The sequence below is a fragment of the Ambystoma mexicanum genome, chromosome 3p (genome assembly GCF_040938575.1).
Source record: "Ambystoma mexicanum isolate Mex_15411 chromosome 3p, UKY_AmexF1_1, whole genome shotgun sequence".
In the NCBI taxonomy this organism is placed as follows: Eukaryota; Metazoa; Chordata; class Amphibia; order Caudata; family Ambystomatidae; genus Ambystoma; species Ambystoma mexicanum.
In genome coordinates, this window is record NC_090925.1 from 246,729,447 (window position 1) to 246,748,603 (window position 19,157).

The following is a 19,157-nucleotide window of genomic DNA, read 5'->3' on the forward strand; positions in this document are numbered from 1 at the left end:
CCAGGACCGGTGGTTTGCCTGATGAAGCCCTGCTGCAGGTCTGAATCGCCAAGTTAATCCCGACAGAGAAGCCCTTCAAGGACAACTTCTTGCTTTGAGTTGGTGGGACCAATCAACTCAACACTAAGCCACCTGGATACCATTCTCTGAGCTGGTTGTATTTTCCTCAGAGTGCTGCAGGAAACCGAATAACCAGGGAGAGGGACACCCGTTTGTGTGCTTGACTACAGCTACTGGAATTGAAGATTTGCCAGTTGCCAGCTTTTTAAACAAAGAGAATGTGATTTTAACACTTTCTTTTGGTTATGGAGTCTGACACTCCACAGGAATCATCTTTTACATTGTGTCACACAGCACCTTCAGTGCAGTGGCACAGGGAAGACTTTCAGATTTCTCAAAGGTGTAAATACCTTCTCTGGGATAAACTACTGTTTCCCAGAGCAGTAAATTGACTTTACTTACATCTGTAAACTTTCTAGACCCAGCACACTATCTTACAATAGGGTGCTGGAGGGGTTACCTAGTATCCCCTTTGTCTAGCTTCTCATTTAACAATTTTATGTTACCCTTTCCTCAATGAATGGCTGGTAGCAGTGATGTACTTTTAACTACCGTAGTGTGCATTTACCGTGGGCTGTGTTTGCAGGGTGCCATTTTTGTCAAGAAGAACTTGAAGAGGACGCCTGTTGCAACTCGTAGACCGTTGGTTTGCCCAGTGAAGCCCTGCTGCTGTGCTGAAACTCCAAATTCGTATCAACAGAGAAGCTCCTGCAAGGACGACTTCTCCCTTTGAATTGGTGGGACCAATCAAATCCAAAGTGTAGCCACCTAGGCATCCTCTCAATGCTGGTAGAGTATCCACTGCAGTTGCTCCATGAACCGGATAGCCCGGGAGAGGATCACCAGTTCATGTGCATTGCTTTTAAGCTGGCCCAGAGCTCCAGGAAGACACTCTGGACTCCTATGAAGCAGGACTGACCGAGCCTGAGCCCCTTCAACAGAGTGCGGGATCCCGTAAGAAAGGAAAGCCCATCTCGACAGCCAGGAACCGCAGTGTTGCCATTTGCTGTAGACGAGAGGAGCTGAAACACCGAACAGCCACTTGTTTGAAGTTAACCGGTTGCGAGCGGTGACCGTCCCATTGCAGTGCAGGAGTCCCCAGAAGTCCTCCCTCTTGTCCCCACGACTGAGGCCCAGGAACAGAGAGATCTGCAGAACTGCACAGGAACTGAAGTCATCTAATGCACTTTTTCTTCAACCTAAAAGTACAGTAACGTCTAAGAAAACTTACCTCTTGCTGTATAGCCACCTGTCCTTGCTGGAGACTTGCTTGGTTGCATGCATGTGTAGAGTTGCTTGCAGCTTCTTTACTTCACAAGCCTAATCAGCTTGTGACCCTTCTTTGATTTCCTTCTATTCTACCAAGACATTTTAAACATTGAAAAAGACTTTCTATTTACCTACAAGAAGTGCTTCAGTTCACCTTGATTTTTGCTAACTTAACATTGGCTGGCCTAGGCTCCCTGAATGACTTTTCTCTCTTCTGCATATGTGTTTTGCCTTCCTTCCCGGGAAAGGTTAACTGACTTTGCATTGGGGGGGTTGTATTTAAAGTACTTAGCTACTTGAGAAGAACTGTGTGAATACTTGTTTTATTCTGAACTCTCTTATCTTTAACACTACTCCCAAGACTATTCTAAACGCAACAGTGATACATTAATGCCAACAGCACTCTAGCTATTAAAGTCACCTGAGGGAGTAGTTAGTGCCTGTGTGTCATGCCAAATGGGTATTTGCTGATTTAGATAAGAGTGTATTTTTAAAATATATTTGTGTGGTGTTATATAGTGCGCCTTCTGAAGAAGGCATATTCTAACTAACTGATAAATACATACTTGTTTTATCAAGAAATCTTGCGTGTAAGAGTTAATTTGAATACTTGTGAATGTCTGTGTAACTCCCATACAGCTCACATTGACCCCCCTGTTGAGATAAGCCTGGCTGCTCCACAAGCTACCAACCTGTGTAGTGCAGATTTATACCAAAGATTGGGTTTCTATTGCCAGGAGATCAGGGTTGTTGTAGGGCACCCAAAGAATATTGCATACAATCTTGCCTAACACCCTGCAAGGGACGACTTCTCCCCTTGGGTTGGTTGGACCAATCAACCAAGACAAACTCATCTGGAAATCCTCTCGCAGCTGGCTGTACTTCCACTGCTGCTGCAGGTAACGGTTGCCAGGGAGAGGAACACCAGAATCGAGTGTGACCCGAGCTCCAGGAAGATCCTCCGGACTCCCATGAAGCAGGACTGACCAAGCATGAGCCACCTCAACAGAGCGCTCCACCCCAGATGCGAGCAAAGTCCATAAGGTATCCGAGAACCGCAGTGGTGCTATTTGCGAGAAACAAAACGCGAAGTGACACTGATCTGAAGTGTGCCCCATTGCTGCCATCGACCTTCAATTTGCGGTGCAGGAGTCCCCAGACGTCCTCCCTTTTGTCCCCACGACTCAGGCCCAGGAACAACAGGATCTGCAGACCTACAAAAGGAACAGAAGGCAGCTGGAACCAATTTCCTCAGACCTAAAGTACTGTAAAACTAAGGGGTACTTACCTCTTGTGATGTAGCCTTGCTAGCTCTCAGTTTAGACTTGTCTTGGTTGCTTTTGCAGAGTTGCTTGCAGCTTTGCCCATCAAAAGCCTCCCAGCTTGTGGCCCAACAGTGATTATATTTTCTACAAATATTTCTAAAAACTTTTTCAAGACTTTTTACTTACCTTCAAGAAGTGCTTCAGCTCACCTAGAATGTTTGCTCAATTGACATTGGCAGTCCTGGCTCCCTGAAAGACTAACCTTTGACTTTGTGCTTTAACTATCCCGCCAAAAAGTCACACATTCTATAACTTGTGCAGCTGGGAAAGGGTTAATTTACTTTGCATTGGGGGCTGGGGGGTTGGGTGGGGTTAAAAAAATAACTTGCCTGCTTAAGAATATTTGTTAACCATTGGTTTATTCCCTAAATATTTCCTTTTGACACAAAACTCAGTATTGCTCTAAATGTACCAGTGACATATTAATGTCTACAGTGTCCTAGTTATTTAAATCACCTCAGGGTGTAGGAAGTGTGTGTGCCATCCCAAATGTGCGTCTACTGATTTATTGAAACAGTGTGTGTATTTTTTTAAGCATATTTTAAGCGCTATATAATTGCTCCCTTCTAAGGAAGGCTTATTCAACTTTTCAACTATTTAACTGAGAACACCACCCCCGAGATGGCAGTAGCTACCATCTGGGACGCCATGAAGGCGGTAGTGAGAGGCGCTTTCATTAGTGCAGGGTCAGAACAGAGCCGGATGTCTAAGTTAGAGGCTGCAAGATTAGAAAAAGCAGTGGCAGCCCTGGCAAAAGAATTACAATCCCGTAGGACACAGAAAATACAGAGGGCCTTAGTGAAAGCCAAAACCGCGCTCGAAATGCACTGGAGTGACCGATCCGCCAGATCACTAGCTTTCACAGAGCAATTTTACTACAGTAAAGGCAACAAAGCGAACCGAATACTCGCATACAAGCTTAAAACGACACATAACAGGAACAATATATCTCGCCTTATCAGCGATTACAGTAGAGCCCGATATACGGAGGCAGATAAGCTGGCAGAGCTGGTGGGACACCACAAAGCTGTAATGGCTGGACCACCTCCATCCCCTGAGAATCTACCCACATACTTACGATCTAGCGGCCTCCGACCTGAGTCCCAACTATCAGCCCTCGAAAACCCAATCACAGCAGAGGAAATCATAGAGGTTATTAAATCCCTAAAAAATACTGTTACGGGGCACAACGGGCTCCCTGCACAATTCGATGATAAAACCTATGTGCAAACCCTGGCCCCACCAACTCACTATCCTGTTTAATTTGTTCCTCTCGACAGGCTCAATCACCAAATCAATGGCGGAATCGTCAACGATTCTGGTCCACAAACCGGGGAAGGATCCCGAGCAGGCTTCCTCCTACAGGCCAATTACCCTCATGAACAATGATGGGAAAATATTTTCAAAAGTCTTAGCGACCCGACTGAAAGCTTATCTCCTGAACATCATATCCAGTGATCAAACAGGCTTTATCCCAGGAACGGGGACACAGGATAATATCAGACGGACTGTAGAGATCATAGAGAGCACCCAAAGGAAGGGGGAGAGCATGGTGGTTCTGTCCTTAGACGCACACAAAGCATTTGATCTGGTAGATTGGGGTTATATTAGTGCAGTGCTTTCACACTTCCGGTTCGGACCAAACTTTATCAAATGGACCATGGCTAACTACCAGTACCCCACTATGCAACTACGGGCTAACGGCATAAGATCCGAGACAATCGGGATCACCAGGGGAACAAGGCAGGGCTGCCCCCTATCGCCAATGGTCTTTGCCCCATCAATGGAGCCCTTTGCAAATAGGATCCGGCGCAACCTGAACGTAAAGGGGGTCAAGGTAGGGGAGCACGAATATAAGATTGCACTATATGCAGACAACGTGTTATTAACCCTGACAATACCAAACTCGTCCTGGGTTCTCTGTGGGAGGAGATTGAGGAATTTGGGAGGATCTCTGGGTTTCGGGTCAATCTGGATAAATCATCAGCGCTCGCAATTAACCTCACCAAATCGCAAAAGACAGAGCTTGGCCCCTGCCTGCCTTCCCCTGGGCAGAGATCTGAGATTGAATATCTCGGGGTGGGTGTAGATCCCCAATGACATCTCCCGTTTGTACTGATGCAACTTCCCTCAGCTATGGGACGATTTCTGGAGAGACCTGAAATACTGGGAGAGCCAGGAGATCTCATGGTTCGGGCGAATTGCCGCTCTGAAAATGAATCTACTCCCTAGACTGCTATATTAATAAATCAATGCAGGACACTCCCGGTGAACATCCCCGCGAACGAATTGCGCACCTTACAGAGGAACAGTCTAAAACGTGTCTTGGGGGTTGGGGGGAGGGGCGAGAAACCCAGAATATCAAAGAAAATTCTGCTTTGAGGGATGGGGGTCCAGAACGAGTCTAGATACGTGCTTGCAGCACAATTATCCCATGCATACACCTGGACTCAATCTTCCAATCAACCATTATGGAAGCAGCTGGAAGAGGCCTGGTGCCCCCCCGCCCTCCCGCGACTACCCCACCTGCCTACTATCACAGCCCAGATCAATGAGGGCCCCCTCACGGCTATAACAGTCACTGTTAGGTGCTGGAAAACAGCAGCGTGGAAATGGGGCTGCAGAGGTCCGAGGGGTCAGCGGACCCCTATCTGGTATAACCCTGAATTCTCCCCAGGGAATCCCCCATACAGCTTCCTGGTGGAAGGAGGGTGGTCTGGAAAAGTTGTCAGACTTTTTAGAAGGGGGCTCGCCCATCACATCCGAAAGTTGCAAGGAGAGATTTGGGGAGGGTGAGGCAGAGCGATTCCACTATGTCCAGCTCTGGCACTGGGTCTCACATAAAATGGTGAGGGAGTGCGGTGCTAGAGGTCTAACTGCGTTGGAACTTTCCTTAACCTCAGCAGCACCTAGGGGCAGGATCTCGACCCTCTATCACCTCCTAGATAGAACTGACCCGGGGAAAAAGATAAATACATGCTTGACTGGGAGAGGGACCTGGGCCGGGAAATGGAGGTGGAGGATTTGGGGAAGATTTGGGAAAGGCTACACAAGAGCAAGCAATGCATCACAAACAGGGAAGGAGGATAGAAGCTCTGTTACAGGTACTACATCACCCCAGTTCAATTGAATAAATCCAACCATGAAATTCCCCCAAATTGCTGAAGAGGGCACTCTATTTCATATGTATGGACCTGTCCCAAAGCAGAGCTGTACTGGCAGGAAGTAACACACCACATTAAGGCAATCACCGGACTTGCATTCCCATGGCATCCCGGAATCATACTCTTGGGAGATACAGTGGAAGGGGGGGAGGGGAATTCCTGTAATATGGGTGAGCTTCTCTGCTCCGCACACCACCTGCTGGCAGCAAAGGTAACAATGGCTTGCCTCTGGAAACACGCTGACAGCCCCTCTCTCCCACTGTGGGAGTGTTGGGAAATCACAGTGGCAGAAAAAGTAACGGCCATACGCACAGGAAATCTAAACTACTTCCTGAATACCTGGGCGCACTTCATGGATTATGCAGAACAATTCCTGGGACTCACCAGACGGCCTCAATTAACCCGTTGGCTACAAGGCTGAACTACTTGGCAGGAGGAGGGGAGAGGGACGTATACCATGTGCTTTTCCTCTAGCCATGATACTGTGTTTCGCTACGTCACAATTGCTATGCTGTTGTCACTGTTCATTTGTTTCTTTATACTCTAATAAAATGTTAAATTGAAAGCAAAAAAAATATTTAATCAAGAAACCTTGAGTGCAAGTGTTTATTTGAATACTTGTCACTGTGAAACTATGTTGCAACCCTACAGCTCACATTGACCCTCTTGAGATAAGCCTGGCTGTTCAGTCACTATACCAACTTGTGTAGCACATGCTTATACCAAAGGTTGTGTTAACTATTGCCAAGAGGACAGGGCTGGTGCCGTCTCCCATACGGTACTGAATACAATCGTGCCTAACAATCGGTTATAAAAAGTATGTCCAGGTTATTAGCACAAATAAAGTCATTAATGGCAAGGGCATTCTTGATCGTAGATCTGGCATTAATGAGGGCAAAGCACGGTAGGTGAGCTGTATTAAAGTGTAAAGCCTTCTTCAATTGATCAATGCTGATATGATGGGTACGTATTGTATTTAACGTTCACAGGGATAAGAAACCGTGAGTTGTATTCCTAAGGTTCAACATGAATTCAGTGGAATACACAGTCAACATTGTAGCAGGGGTAAAAAACCAACCAGACTAACATAAAATGAAACACTTCCTTATATGTATTAAAGAAAAGGGGGACCAGAGTTGGTTGCATCACGTATGCCACAGACCAGCTGATCCCTGTCGCGACAGCACTGTTGCGCCTGGTGTGCAAAAAATACCCAAGCGAACGACAATTCCCTTGGAAGTTGTAATTCCTTCTAAGTGTGGCTAAACAACCTCTCTTACAACTTCATAGATGGCATGACTAATGTTGGCCTAAGTGGCCATGCAATGGACGGGGGTGGTAGGGGACTGTGTGCTGAGGCGATGGCGGAGAGGGGATTGTGTGCTGGGGTGTTGGTGGGGGCAAAGGGGATTGTGGGCTGGGGAGGAGGGGAGTATTCTAGGGTGTTGGTGAAGTGCAAGGGAGGGGGAATTGTGTGCTGGGGTGTTGGTTGAGTGTGGGGGAGATTGTGTGCTGGGGTGTTGCTGGAGGGCAGGGGGAGAGGGGATTGTTGATCAAATAAGTTGCATAAAAATCTGTTGAACTTCCAAGTATGCAAGGACATTCAAGTTTGCGTTCTTGTGCACTTTATTCACACTGTGATGGTAGCGGACCGAGTCAGGTCATCATACTAGAAGTCATTGTCTGTTAGTGCCTGCCGGGCCCGTCTCCCTTCCCTCACATCATCCCTGTGAGTGTCTGCCCTGGCTCTTGCCACATGCTCATCTTCATCTTCATCTTCCTGTGTGTGGCCTGTCTGTGTCGGGGGGGGGTAGTGGCACAGTCCTCCTCAGGCAAATGTTGTGTAGCTTTGCACACACCAATATTACTTTCCCAATTTTATCAGGGCTCCACCAGTGCAATCTAGGCACCGGAACCGTGCCTCGAGTCCAAATATGTGCTCTATGCATACGCGGGTACGGCTGTGGGCATGGTGGTAGACCGTCTTGTGCAGCATACGTGGATCATGCACAGGGGTCAGCAACCATGCCAGCTGGGGATATCCAGAGTCACCTGCATGGTTTGGAATACAGACATCAGTCAATTGTCTCATGCATGGATCTGCCGTCTCAATGTATGTGGGAGTTGTTAGGTCCAGGTGTGTCCAACGTGTGCATGCTCCCTTGGATCCCCCCCCCCTCATTGGTGAAGGTTCTGACAGTGCATTCTTTTGACATGTAATGCTTCCTTTCAGTGTTGCTATCCCACCCCCCTTTTTCATCTTGTGCTACCCTGTGCATATGTGGCAGGGGTTGAACTCACCCACTATCCAGGTCCGTTGTCCTCTGTGCCTCTCCATGTATCCTGGATGTGTGCTGTTGCATAGGAACATGGAAATGTGGGTGAAACCTGGGTATTGGGCGCAGCAGTAGGTAATGATGAAGTCCGGGTCACAAGTCACCTGCACGCTGAGGGAGTGGTAGTGCTTCCGGTTCCTGTTTACAGCCTCATATGCCTGGGGTGCCACCAAAGCAACATCGGTGCAGTCGATGGCTATCACACTGGGCAGATGTACAGCGGCATAAAACTGTACCTTCATTTCGTTGACCTGGGCCTGGGTGGTGGGCAGTGCAACGTGTTGGTTGAAATGGTTGACCACGGCTGTGCTGAATGTTGAATGAGCGATGCCACGCATAATGGCCATGGAGTGCAGGAACTGCAGGACTGCCTCCAGCTTCAGCAGTGGGGGCACAGCTGTACGGATACCCACCCAAGGTTTGAATGTGGCATGACTGCTGATTGGCTGGGTTCCTGCATAAAGGCGAGAGTCCTGGAGCAGATACGAGAGTCGACCCATGGAATAAAGTATCAGAGGAAGGACGATGTCTGCAGCCACCTCCAGTGACTGCTGAGTAACCGCTGCTGCTCCAACCTCCTCTTCTAATCGACAGCGAAGATCCAGACTGGACGACTTCCTCACCTGCACTGGCAGGCTTACCAGTCTCTAGACGAGTTGCATTTTGAGCAGTCCCTCAGAGTTGCGACCCTCCTGGGCTGCAATTTCCCACTACCTTGGGACCAGAACCAATTTGCTGTGCATCTTTTCCTGAAGTGCAGTTTCGGCTGGAACTTCGTAGGCATCCTGCTGGACCTACAGTGACTCTTTGCAGGTAAAATGTCACTTACTGCTATTTTAACTCTACATTTGTTTTGTGGACACCCCACATTTTTGCTTTGGTTTCAGCCTCCTGTCCTTCAGGCAGTCAGTACTGAGAAAATGTGTTTCTCTTAGTCTTATGACTTTGTTGCCACTTTTGGCAACTGTATTTCAGTGTGCAAAGTACATTACTGTACAGAGCACTGGGGCCTTTCGTTTCTGGGCCCTAGACATCACTTAAGGATTTTTTGGTAACTGGACAATGTACGAAGGAGTAGACTGGTGGCAGCAGAAGCTTTTTCATGTGTTTATACATTTCTTTACCAAGATATACGGTGATTACCACGTTTGGCTCATGACTGTGGTTAGTGTCCGCCATGGCCGTGCCACATGGTCTTTTGTCTTCTCCTTTGGCCATTTTGTCGGTTGTCCGTCCTCCTGGCCCTTGTGACCTGGGAAGCCATTATTTGGGCATGCATTCACCCGCAAAAGCCGGCGCTTTTCGTGGGCTAAGACATGTCACGTGTGTGGTACCGAGGTAATGGGCTGAGACTGTCTGGAACCAATCCACACTACTGGTGCCAGGATGTCTGATGTGCACGAGAGCCGCAGTGGTACCTGATTGGACCACTGATGGCGTGCATGAGTGGGGCAGAATTCCTCATTGGTCAGCTGGGTGCAAGCTGTCACTGTACTTTGGGATATGAGGAGGGGGCCTGAGTGCAGACCCGCATATCACCCATAGGTCCGAATCGACCTATACACAGAGCCAAGTATCCAGAGATGCAAAGCAGATCCAAGGACTATCTGGAACCGCGCACAGAAGTTTTGGCACCCTGAGCATTCTATTGTCCCGGTAGAGCATTGCGCTTGATCTCCGAAGACCTGCATAGGTGCTTCAACCCCTTTGAGTGTTGGGACCAATCACACAATGCCTCGTTGTTGCTATGAAAACAAGCCTTCTCGGAAGTGTCCCTGGGCCCTCCAGTGGACGGACCAGCTTGTACCTTGGCACCAGCATTAGAGCTTTGCTATATCAAGTTTTGTCTCGAGCTTTGAGGAAATTCTAGGTTGCACTGCAAAGCATCTCCTTACCAAATTTAGTTTACCCAACTGCTTTGGGCCGCAAGAGAGGAGCGTGCGTCAGACTACGAGACTTGGGTGCCCCTGCGTCACTGTGCGACAGTGGTGGTTTTCTCCCCTTTCTTCTAATATCCTGAGACCATTGTTTCTTTCTTTGTCCTGCATGCGTGACGAGAGATCCAGCTTATTAGGTACGAGAGATCCAGCTTATTAGATAAGATTTTCACAGAACTGGTCAATCTTCCTCACCTGGGTCAACCCCAGAGCATTTTGCTTCACTAGTGGGATATTTTTCCTTAACACCTCTGAGCGGGAACCTTTTTCCACACTCACAGAATCTTTTACTCTTTATGTGCGTCAGTTTTTTGACGCTCCATAGTGTCTTTTTAAAGTTATCCTCTTGAAAAACTTTTTGCCAATAAGTGCATGCTGTTGCTGGATTGCCCTAGGCTCCCCTTTTAACTTTCTCTGGCTAACCTTGAGTGAACTACAGTTCCCAAGGGTAGAAAGGATCTTTGGATCCCTTTTACATTTTATTCTGTGAAGCTAGCACACCCCACCTTATGTGCAGGGGGGATACAATGTATCCCCTTTCACATTAAAACTAACAATTCTGTTACAGGCACAAGTTTACCTTCAATGGCTGGTGGCAGTGATACCTTGTATTAATTTGGTGCACCTTTACTGCAGGCTGTGTTCACAGCTGCAGTAAAGGCACCTAAGGGTGCTCATTTTACCAAAACGGCCCGTCTTTTTTCACCATTGTAGTGTTTCTTGTCCTTTCTTGTTCCTTCTCCTGACATCCAGGGTGGTAAATTCCTTTGTGTGATTTTTATCTTCGGTGGGAGTCCCCTGAACTCCCCACCCAGGCTCCAGGTCCATCTTTGAGGGTGGGAAGCGAGGGAGGAGTCCAAAACCCCACTGCCCTTTGTCTTCCTCCTTGCCTAAATGGGGACAAACCCCAGTGGGGGGCTGGCTGTCCTGATTGGACAACCAGACCGCCACTTCGTGTAAAATGCAGGGAGAGAATGCAGAAGTTGTGCTGTAGTTCCTCTTCAATACTGTGAACCTGGAAGCTGAAGACAAGTCCGAAACCAAAGAGGATGATGAAGGAAAAGCGGCTGAAACATTTTCCAACAACCAGAGAGCCTGCTGTGTAACTGGAGCCTGTTGTAGCCCTTCCGTCCCATCGACCTGGGGATTCCCAAAAACGACGACCCTGACCCAGAGCCTGGCGAGACCCAATAGATTCAAGAAGACCTGCATTTTGAGGCATCCCACGCGTTGCTGCGACCTTACGTTGCTGCAATACCCTAATACCGTGGGACCTCGAGCCACTGTGCAATTCAAAATCTCGCTGTAACTTCGTGGGCATCCTGGAGGATCTCCAGAGACCCGACTCGAGTCCGAAAAGTCCCCCCCAACAGAGTGCTGGAGCTTTGCAACAACGATAATTCAACCACAATTTTCTGTCTTCTTCTCTTCTCTGTGCCAAATCCGCAGAAATGCATTCCGCCGCGAGGAAAACCTTAGCATAGAGCCTTCTCCATTGATCCCTGTTGTAAAGTTCATTTTGAGGTCTTGTTTCCAGTCACCACAACAAGGAATCCACTGACCGGGTATTTGGCTGCAGATCCTGAAGTCCTCCTGCTGCAAAATCTTCAATGCTGAGGTACTGTGTTGGCTTGGGTATGTACATACCTTAAGTCTCTTAGGATTGCTGTGTAGCTGTGGGGTATTTTCTGTGATGGGGAGGCCTCCCATCCGGTGCATCCAGTCCCACTGCTAGAATCCTGCTAGGGTGTCTTTTGTGAAGCCTCTGGACCCTCTTCTAACTCTAAAGTAAAGTACTCACCTGTTTGGCCAGTTTTCCTAAGGAACTCTGACTTTTGCTACTAAGAACCTATCCTGACACTGCCCGTTGGTCACTAGATCCCAGTGACCCCCCTTCTGGCACCGAGAACACTCATGCTCCAAGAATAGGGGGGAAGACTTTTGGGATTGGGACTTTTGCCTAGAAAAGAGACTAAGTGTTTAAAAGTTACTTGTTTAAAAGGTGTAAAAGAGTTGGTTGCTAACTGTAACTGTAAGAGTGAACAGTTAAAAAAGTTCTTACTTACCTTGTATGTGTGATGCACTATTCTTAAAAGTATGGTTAACATTTTCTTTCCTTAGAAACTGTTTTGCCATTCTAACAGAAAGTAGATGTGAAGGTATATTACTCTCCTGTGATCAGGTTGTGCCTCTTCCCAAAAGTAATGTGTTTGTTTCACCAGATTATTCCTGCAGGATAATTGTACGAGTGTCCTCCAACTGTTGGTATCACCAGATTAGTCATGTTAGGATAATCGTTTGAGTGACCCCTTCCCCCCCAACTGGGTCATGCTTCCCATGACTTGCTGATAGCCTGTCCACAATAGGTCTGTATTAGTTTTTTTTATATAGCGCACTGAACCCTGGGGTATCTGGACGCATTACATTGTTACTTAAGACAGTTTACACAATAACAGATAACAACAGGTATTACAGCATTGAATCACATAAGTGTGACTGACTTACCAGTGATTTACATACATTTGAATTACATTACAAGAGAGTTTACAAAAATATTTATAGGCAGGCAGAATGTTCAGTATATGAAATACTGAATGGTAACTGTGGCAATATTTATACATCGAGGGAGAAAAGCCAAATCTTGGTTTCTTTCCTAAACGTGTAGTGAGAAGGGTCTGCTCTTAGGGTTGCAGGCATGGAGTTCCACAGCTGGGCTGCCATGACTGGTAAACTGCTACCCCGTGCTTGCTTAAGCTTGAATTTCGTTACCTTGAAGCAGTTAGCATGCAAGGTTCTGGTGGGACGTTCAGAAGTATGTTTGGCAAATTTATCCACTAAATATTTGGGGGCCATGTTAGCAAGACATTTATGGGTAAGGGTTAAGGATTTGAATTTAGTGGTGTGCCTGATGTTCGAAATGTGCTGCATTCTTGGGATACTTAGCACAGTTCTTATGGCATTACTTTGGAGTGATAGAGTGCATTGCAATAGTCTAATTTAGACAGAATAATAGCTCTTGCTAATGTAATTTAAGTATCAGAGGAGAGAAACGGTTTACAAGCGTTGATTAGTTTACATGTATAACCTGTGGCTGAGGAAGTTGCATTGACTTGTTTGTTCAAGTTCAGTGCTGAGTCCAGGTAGAAGCCTAAGGTATTTACCTCTTTGGAAACTTTGATGTTTATGCCGTCAATGTCAAATGACAAAGTTGTTAATAAGTTTAAGTTTCGCTGATGATCCAATGACCAGGAGCTCTCTCTTATCGTCATTAAGATGAAGACTGTGTGTGTGCAACCAGGCTTGTATAGTGAGGTAATTAATTTACCTCACGTTGTTGCCTACCTAAAATAACAGACATTCAGTAAAGTGTAACATTGGCTTTTACTTTCCCTGTGCTATCTAACCCAGAGTCTGTGGTTCTAAGTGTCCCTTATAAGTCATACATCAGTTACTGGTATAGTTGGGAAAGGTCTAACCTGGACTCCTTGTGAGATTAAAAAACGTATATGGGTTATACTTACCTTGGGTTAGCTGTGTGCCATCCTAAAAATAAGTTACAGAGTTACTGCTTATCTCAATCTGCGTTTCACTGATCTCAAAAGCACCTGTAATTGAATATTACATCCTTAGGATTTACTCCCCTAGCATAACTTATCACAAAAGTAGTTATAGGTTTTTACTGTACATGGAATAAGTGTTCCACTATTCACAAAAAGTATATTGTCCAGTTGACTGATTATGTGATTTGTCACTGTACAACTGGTAGGGTCTACTGCACTTGCATTACTGAATGTAATTGTGAAAAGTAACCATTGATTTTTACTCCACAAGAATAGGTGTTATCTATACTGAATGTGTATGAAAAGGTTTTGGACTTCCCTAGAACTACTATTAGGTGTTCCAAATAAGTTTTATGCTTTGATCTGTGCACCTTCAAGCATAGTGTTGAGTTTTGAGAATTGCGATTACATATAATGTGTGATTTACCCCTAGATTTTTCTGGGCATGCCTGTATTTAAGTAAATCCTTTATTTTTACAATACATAGTGTTTCAGTGTTTCTTTGGACCATTTGTATTACAATTTCATTTGTACTGATTCTACAGCCCTCTCTCCCTCCTAAGATAAGCCTGGCTGCTCTGTCTATGCTACCCTGAACTCAGTGGTACACCCTTATAATAAGAGTAGTGTCTTGTACTGCCTCAGTTGAATGGTTTTACTAAGCCCTTAGTTGGACTTCAGAAAAACTGTCCTAACACAGCTCCAGTTGCAAACACAGACCAGCATCTGCACCCACAGCGCCTGTGCACTTCGAAGCTCAACCAAGGAGCGGATTTTGTACTCCAGGTGACTATCTCCAAGCCTGGCAAGTTTGGACCCAGAGGGAGCTAAGGGTGGCGAGTAATCATTCCACTTACCGGTGGCCCCTAATTCATCCAACCTGTTTTTACGCACAAAAGAACTGTTCTGGTCCTTTCTTGTATTGGGTGGTTCTTGCTTCCTAAAGCCATCTGAAAGTTGGAGACCGCTTTGTTCTCCGTAGCAGATCCTCCTATCAAACGAATTTCCAGCCTCCAGAACCCTGTTGTTAACTTTTCCTTCCCATTAAATATTACCCTTTTTAAGCTTTATGCATCACTGAGCGTTTTTACGCACAAACTTGACACTGAGCACAAGGCTCCCATATCCGTAGGCCTGGACTTTTTAAGTTAGGGATATTCATCTCTGGACTTGGCCAATGGATTAAGGTGTGTCTGCTTTCCCTCCCGACAGGTTTTGGCAGGAAACAGCACTTTACTGCATTGACCGAAATGTGACTGTAGATATATTTTACATAGTGTGTGTTCAAGTAGTGATATTACTAAGTTTGCCATTACTCACTTGTGTTTGTTCTGGGCATACTAAACTGTAGATTGTTGATACTACTGTCTAAGAGTAATGCCTACTGCGTGTGCTCATCCAAGAGCTCAGATCACCAGCACTACTCCTGAGACTTAGGCCTTGGCTGCTCTCCAAGCTACCTTGAATTGTCCTGGCTAACTTCACAGATGTGTTCCCCGTTTCACTATGTAGGGTGGCCTTATAAACATCTGTTCACCAGAGCAGAGTTTAGAAATTCATTATAACAGTTGGGGACTGAGAAATGGAGAAAAGCTTGCCATGTGACAGTTACTGGACCACAGCCTGTGCCGAGTCAACGAGCCAGTATCGTGAATAATGTCTGCTGGGCGTTCTATCGCAAGAAGCAGACAGTCTGCTCCCTCCAAATGTTCCTTCTTCAGACTCCAGGCCAAGAATCCAACAGGAGCTGCCGGCACCTCACCTGGGTACCTGCCAGTGACACAGTCTTCTTTCTTCATGGAAAGGTACTGTCCCGCTCCTTGCTACTTAACTGGCAGCTTGCTGTGCTGAATCAGAATCCTCCTGAGCTTTGTGAGACACCTTGGGGTGGACAACCCAACTGTGTTCTCCCAGGCCCAAGGACACTGGTTCTTTGGTGTACAATCCTCCAGGGTGTCTGCCGTACCTCCCTGAACCACCTCTTAACTAAACATTTGACCTACCTGCAACATAGAAGAAACCTGCTATTTGTTACAACTTTGATGGTGTCTGCCTTCCTTTGTTCTGGCACCCAAGGGGCCTGTTCACCCAGTGTCCCCACTGACCTGACAGAATGATTCCCAGAAAGGGCTACACGTTTAAAGTATATGTCGCCTAAAGGCTTCTTACCAGTATCCTTGTTGCGTTACCTGAATGGTGGTTAAAGAATTGATTTGCTACTCTGACTACCTACCTGTATTCATCTAACGTTTACTAATGCTTAAATAGTCTTACTGTATATTTAAGTTTATTTACCTATAATTCCAATACTGCGTTAGCTGCCTTAGTGTTTACAATAGATATTTTTTTTATAAAACGACTTTGTCTACGTGTATTCTTGACTATTGTACCCTGGAGGTCTTTGAACTTACCTACAGCCCTTCTCCCTCCTACCTAAGCCTGGCTGCTCGTCCATTGCTACCAAACCTTTTGGGTAGCTCAGGCCAAACCTATGAATTGGAGCCCTGTACACCCATGGGGGAGTCTTATTTAGTCCTAACATAGGTGGATTTAGTAAAATCTCCCTAATACGTGTGTATGGGCGATTTACGTGCAATTGGTTTTGTTTCCCTTTGAGTTTTGTGGAGTGTGTGAGTAGTTGGGGGATGTTTTAGGTTTTTGCAGCGGTAGAGGTATGAATGTGTTTTTTTCAGTGTTTGAGGGGGTGAGTATGCAGGATATTGGAGTTTTTAGTAGGATTAGTTGAGATTTGTCTGTGTCCTTTAGTGCCAAGATTTGGTGATCTGTTGAGTTCATACTATTCTATGGTGATTTGTGGAGGACTTATTTCGTTGGGCAGTCTTGTTTTGGTTCATGTTAACTTAATTAACATGCAAGAATATGGAGTGGTGTAAACCTGCAAGATTCCATACCAGCGGAGTGGGGTGCCCTAGTTTGGCAGCAGGCGAGGGTTGGGAGAGGCTGATCACAGGCTGCTGAAGGGTGCTTGTAACGGTGGCCGACGTCTTTCCCGCCGTGCGCTGGACAGAACTGTTCAGCACCACAGCTGTCAGCGCCGTTGTAGCCTGCGTCGGCGGCTGCTGCTGCTGGCTCTGCTGGATGAAGGCTGCAGAGTCCGGCGTTAGCTGTCTCAAGGCAGGTAAACTTCGCTGCAAGAAAAAATACAAAAAAAGGCAAGGAAAATCAGCAACATCCAAGAGGTAATTTGAAAGAGGTCATAACGCGCAAACAAGTAATTCTGGCAAATCTTCAAAAACCCATTCAGGCTTCCAGTTCATTTTAGAAATAGAAATCCAACAGTTATATTCAATTAATGATCAAAAGGTGACAATATAATTTAAAAGTGAAATGGAAATAACAGAAAGCTACATGGACATTTCCTGGTTGCAAGACACTTCAGATTTGCAATACCTTTAAAGCAGAGAAAGAATCAAACAAGTGCTGACTCCCATTTTTCTGGTGGGAGTGTGTGTAAGGTGTGTAAATAAAAGTCCACTTTTTAATGAACTTGAATTTAAATAAAATCCCATCTCGACTGGTCAGTAAGATTTTCATAAACATGAATAATCTTCCTGACCTGTGTCAATCCCAGAATGTTTTTCTTGTACTTGTTAATTATTTTACCTTGTCCCTAGGTGAATTCAAATTCTTTCCCATCTCACCAAATTTTTTTACACTTTAAGTGTGACCTTTTTTAGGTATCTCCATAGTGTGTGGTTGGAGTTATAGTTTTCTATAACTTTGGACTGACTGTAAAGTACTATGGCAGCACACAGCATTTTAAATGCAGTGACTAACTTAATTCCTGTGTAATGTACTTGGGTACTGTTCCAAAGGGGTAAAGTGGGATTACCATCTCCTTTACATTTTATATAGTGAGGCAGCACACCCCATCTTATGTGGAGTGCTGGGGGGTACAATGTATCCCCTTTCTTACTTACCTGGTAACATTTCTGTTACAATTACAAGTTTACTTGAATGGCTGGTGGCAGTGAAACTACTAGTCATTATTACAGGATGGTCACCATTCGATTAGAATGGTTGGCTCCTTTTTTCACCATTTCTCATTTGCTGGTTTCCTAGGTCGTCTGCCATTCTAGGCGGGAACCACCTTGGTTGAAGTTTTGTTTTCGGCGGGAATCCTTTGTATTCTCTGCAGAGACTCCAGAGTGTCTGAGAATGCAGGAAGCGAGGGAGGAGTCCAAAACTCTGCAGCCTTTTGTCTTTCACCCGGTCTGAAAGGAATCAATTCCACTGGGGTGCTGGCTGCCCTGATTGGACAGTCAGGCTAAAATAAGCCTGGCTGCTCTGTAAACACTACCAAATGTTCTCAGGTGGTACAGCCTTAGAGTAAGAGTGGAGTTTTGGACTGCCTCAGATATGCTTTTATTTAGCCCTTAGTTGGACGTTAGAAAAGCTGTCCTAACATCGACCATGTCATTGCACCTAGATTAGGGTTCAATTCCAAACACAAATCAGACTTATCTGACGACAAAAAGGTATCTCTGCAAGTTTATCATACCAGCTGATGCCATGCTCTACCTTTCCACCTTTTCCCCCTATTGTGTACTGACCACCTCTTTGCACTGCGATTTATCACATTTTATTGCAAACCCTAACAGTCTAAAGCAATCTTTACCACTCTGGGATTCCAGTAATGTCCCCTTCTTGGTACCTTTCCTTTTGAGGGCTCTCCCAACTATCTGACCAATGTCTTGCTCCCTTTCCACACTCAGAAATAGCAACTATGGAAGGCACCAATGCTGGGAACAACAGATTCAAGTACCCAACTGTTTTCCAGCATTAGCTCTTTCATAGATTTATTTACATTGAATGTATTGCTGTTTGGAAAATAATGTTACTGCTTTCCCTCCAGAGGCATCAATAAAAACACCCTATGTTTTTGCGATTGCTTGTAACTTACCTACTTTTGGAGGAATGTGAACTATTTTTACTTCACTTGCCTTGCTAAGCTCATCTGTTTTGGAAGCACCGATCAGCCCCTACGAGCATCAGTGCAAGATAACTCTGTTCATTGTAAAATTCTGTTTATTTTTCGTACACACCACTGTCCATGTAACCTTATTTGCAACTCTTTGGTCACTGTCATGTGTCTTGAACAGGCAGGTCTGGTGGTAACAGACAGTTTTCAACCATTTTAATTGTACCATGAATCTTTGCCTTTTACCGCTTAATGCCAATTAGAGTACAATGTACTCAGATATGGCAGCGCAATGAGATTTGTGCCTGTCGTTTGGCCATCTTGTAGTTTGACCATCTTCCTGCCCTCAGAGGGTCTAATTTGCCATTCATGAAAAACCTATTCCCAGGGAAAGTTCCAGCTTTCCGGGCAAAGCAGTGGTATATGTCGGTGGCTGGATGGATGGAGGGGCTGGGATAGTCTTGTCCCTGTACACATCCATGCCAAAGTATGAGAAGCTGTGGTGGCCACAGGCTGTCTAGGATAGGACAGTCCCAGCCAGTTTGAACAGTGCAGGTCCACACC

The 19,157-nt window shown here is 45.8% G+C and overlaps 1 protein-coding gene across 2 annotated transcripts in view; it reads right to left on the reverse strand.

Annotated features, from left to right (window-relative positions):
• The window catches only part of TAF4 (TATA-box binding protein associated factor 4), an 809,251-nt gene that overhangs the window by 187,204 nt on the left and 602,890 nt on the right, over positions 1–19,157 (reverse strand). For both annotated transcript variants that reach the window (XM_069650711.1, XM_069650712.1), the window contains exon 8: positions 16,564–16,800. In XM_069650711.1, coding sequence (XP_069506812.1) covers positions 16,564–16,800 — 237 coding nt within the window. The remainder of the gene's footprint in view (positions 1–16,563; positions 16,801–19,157) is intronic.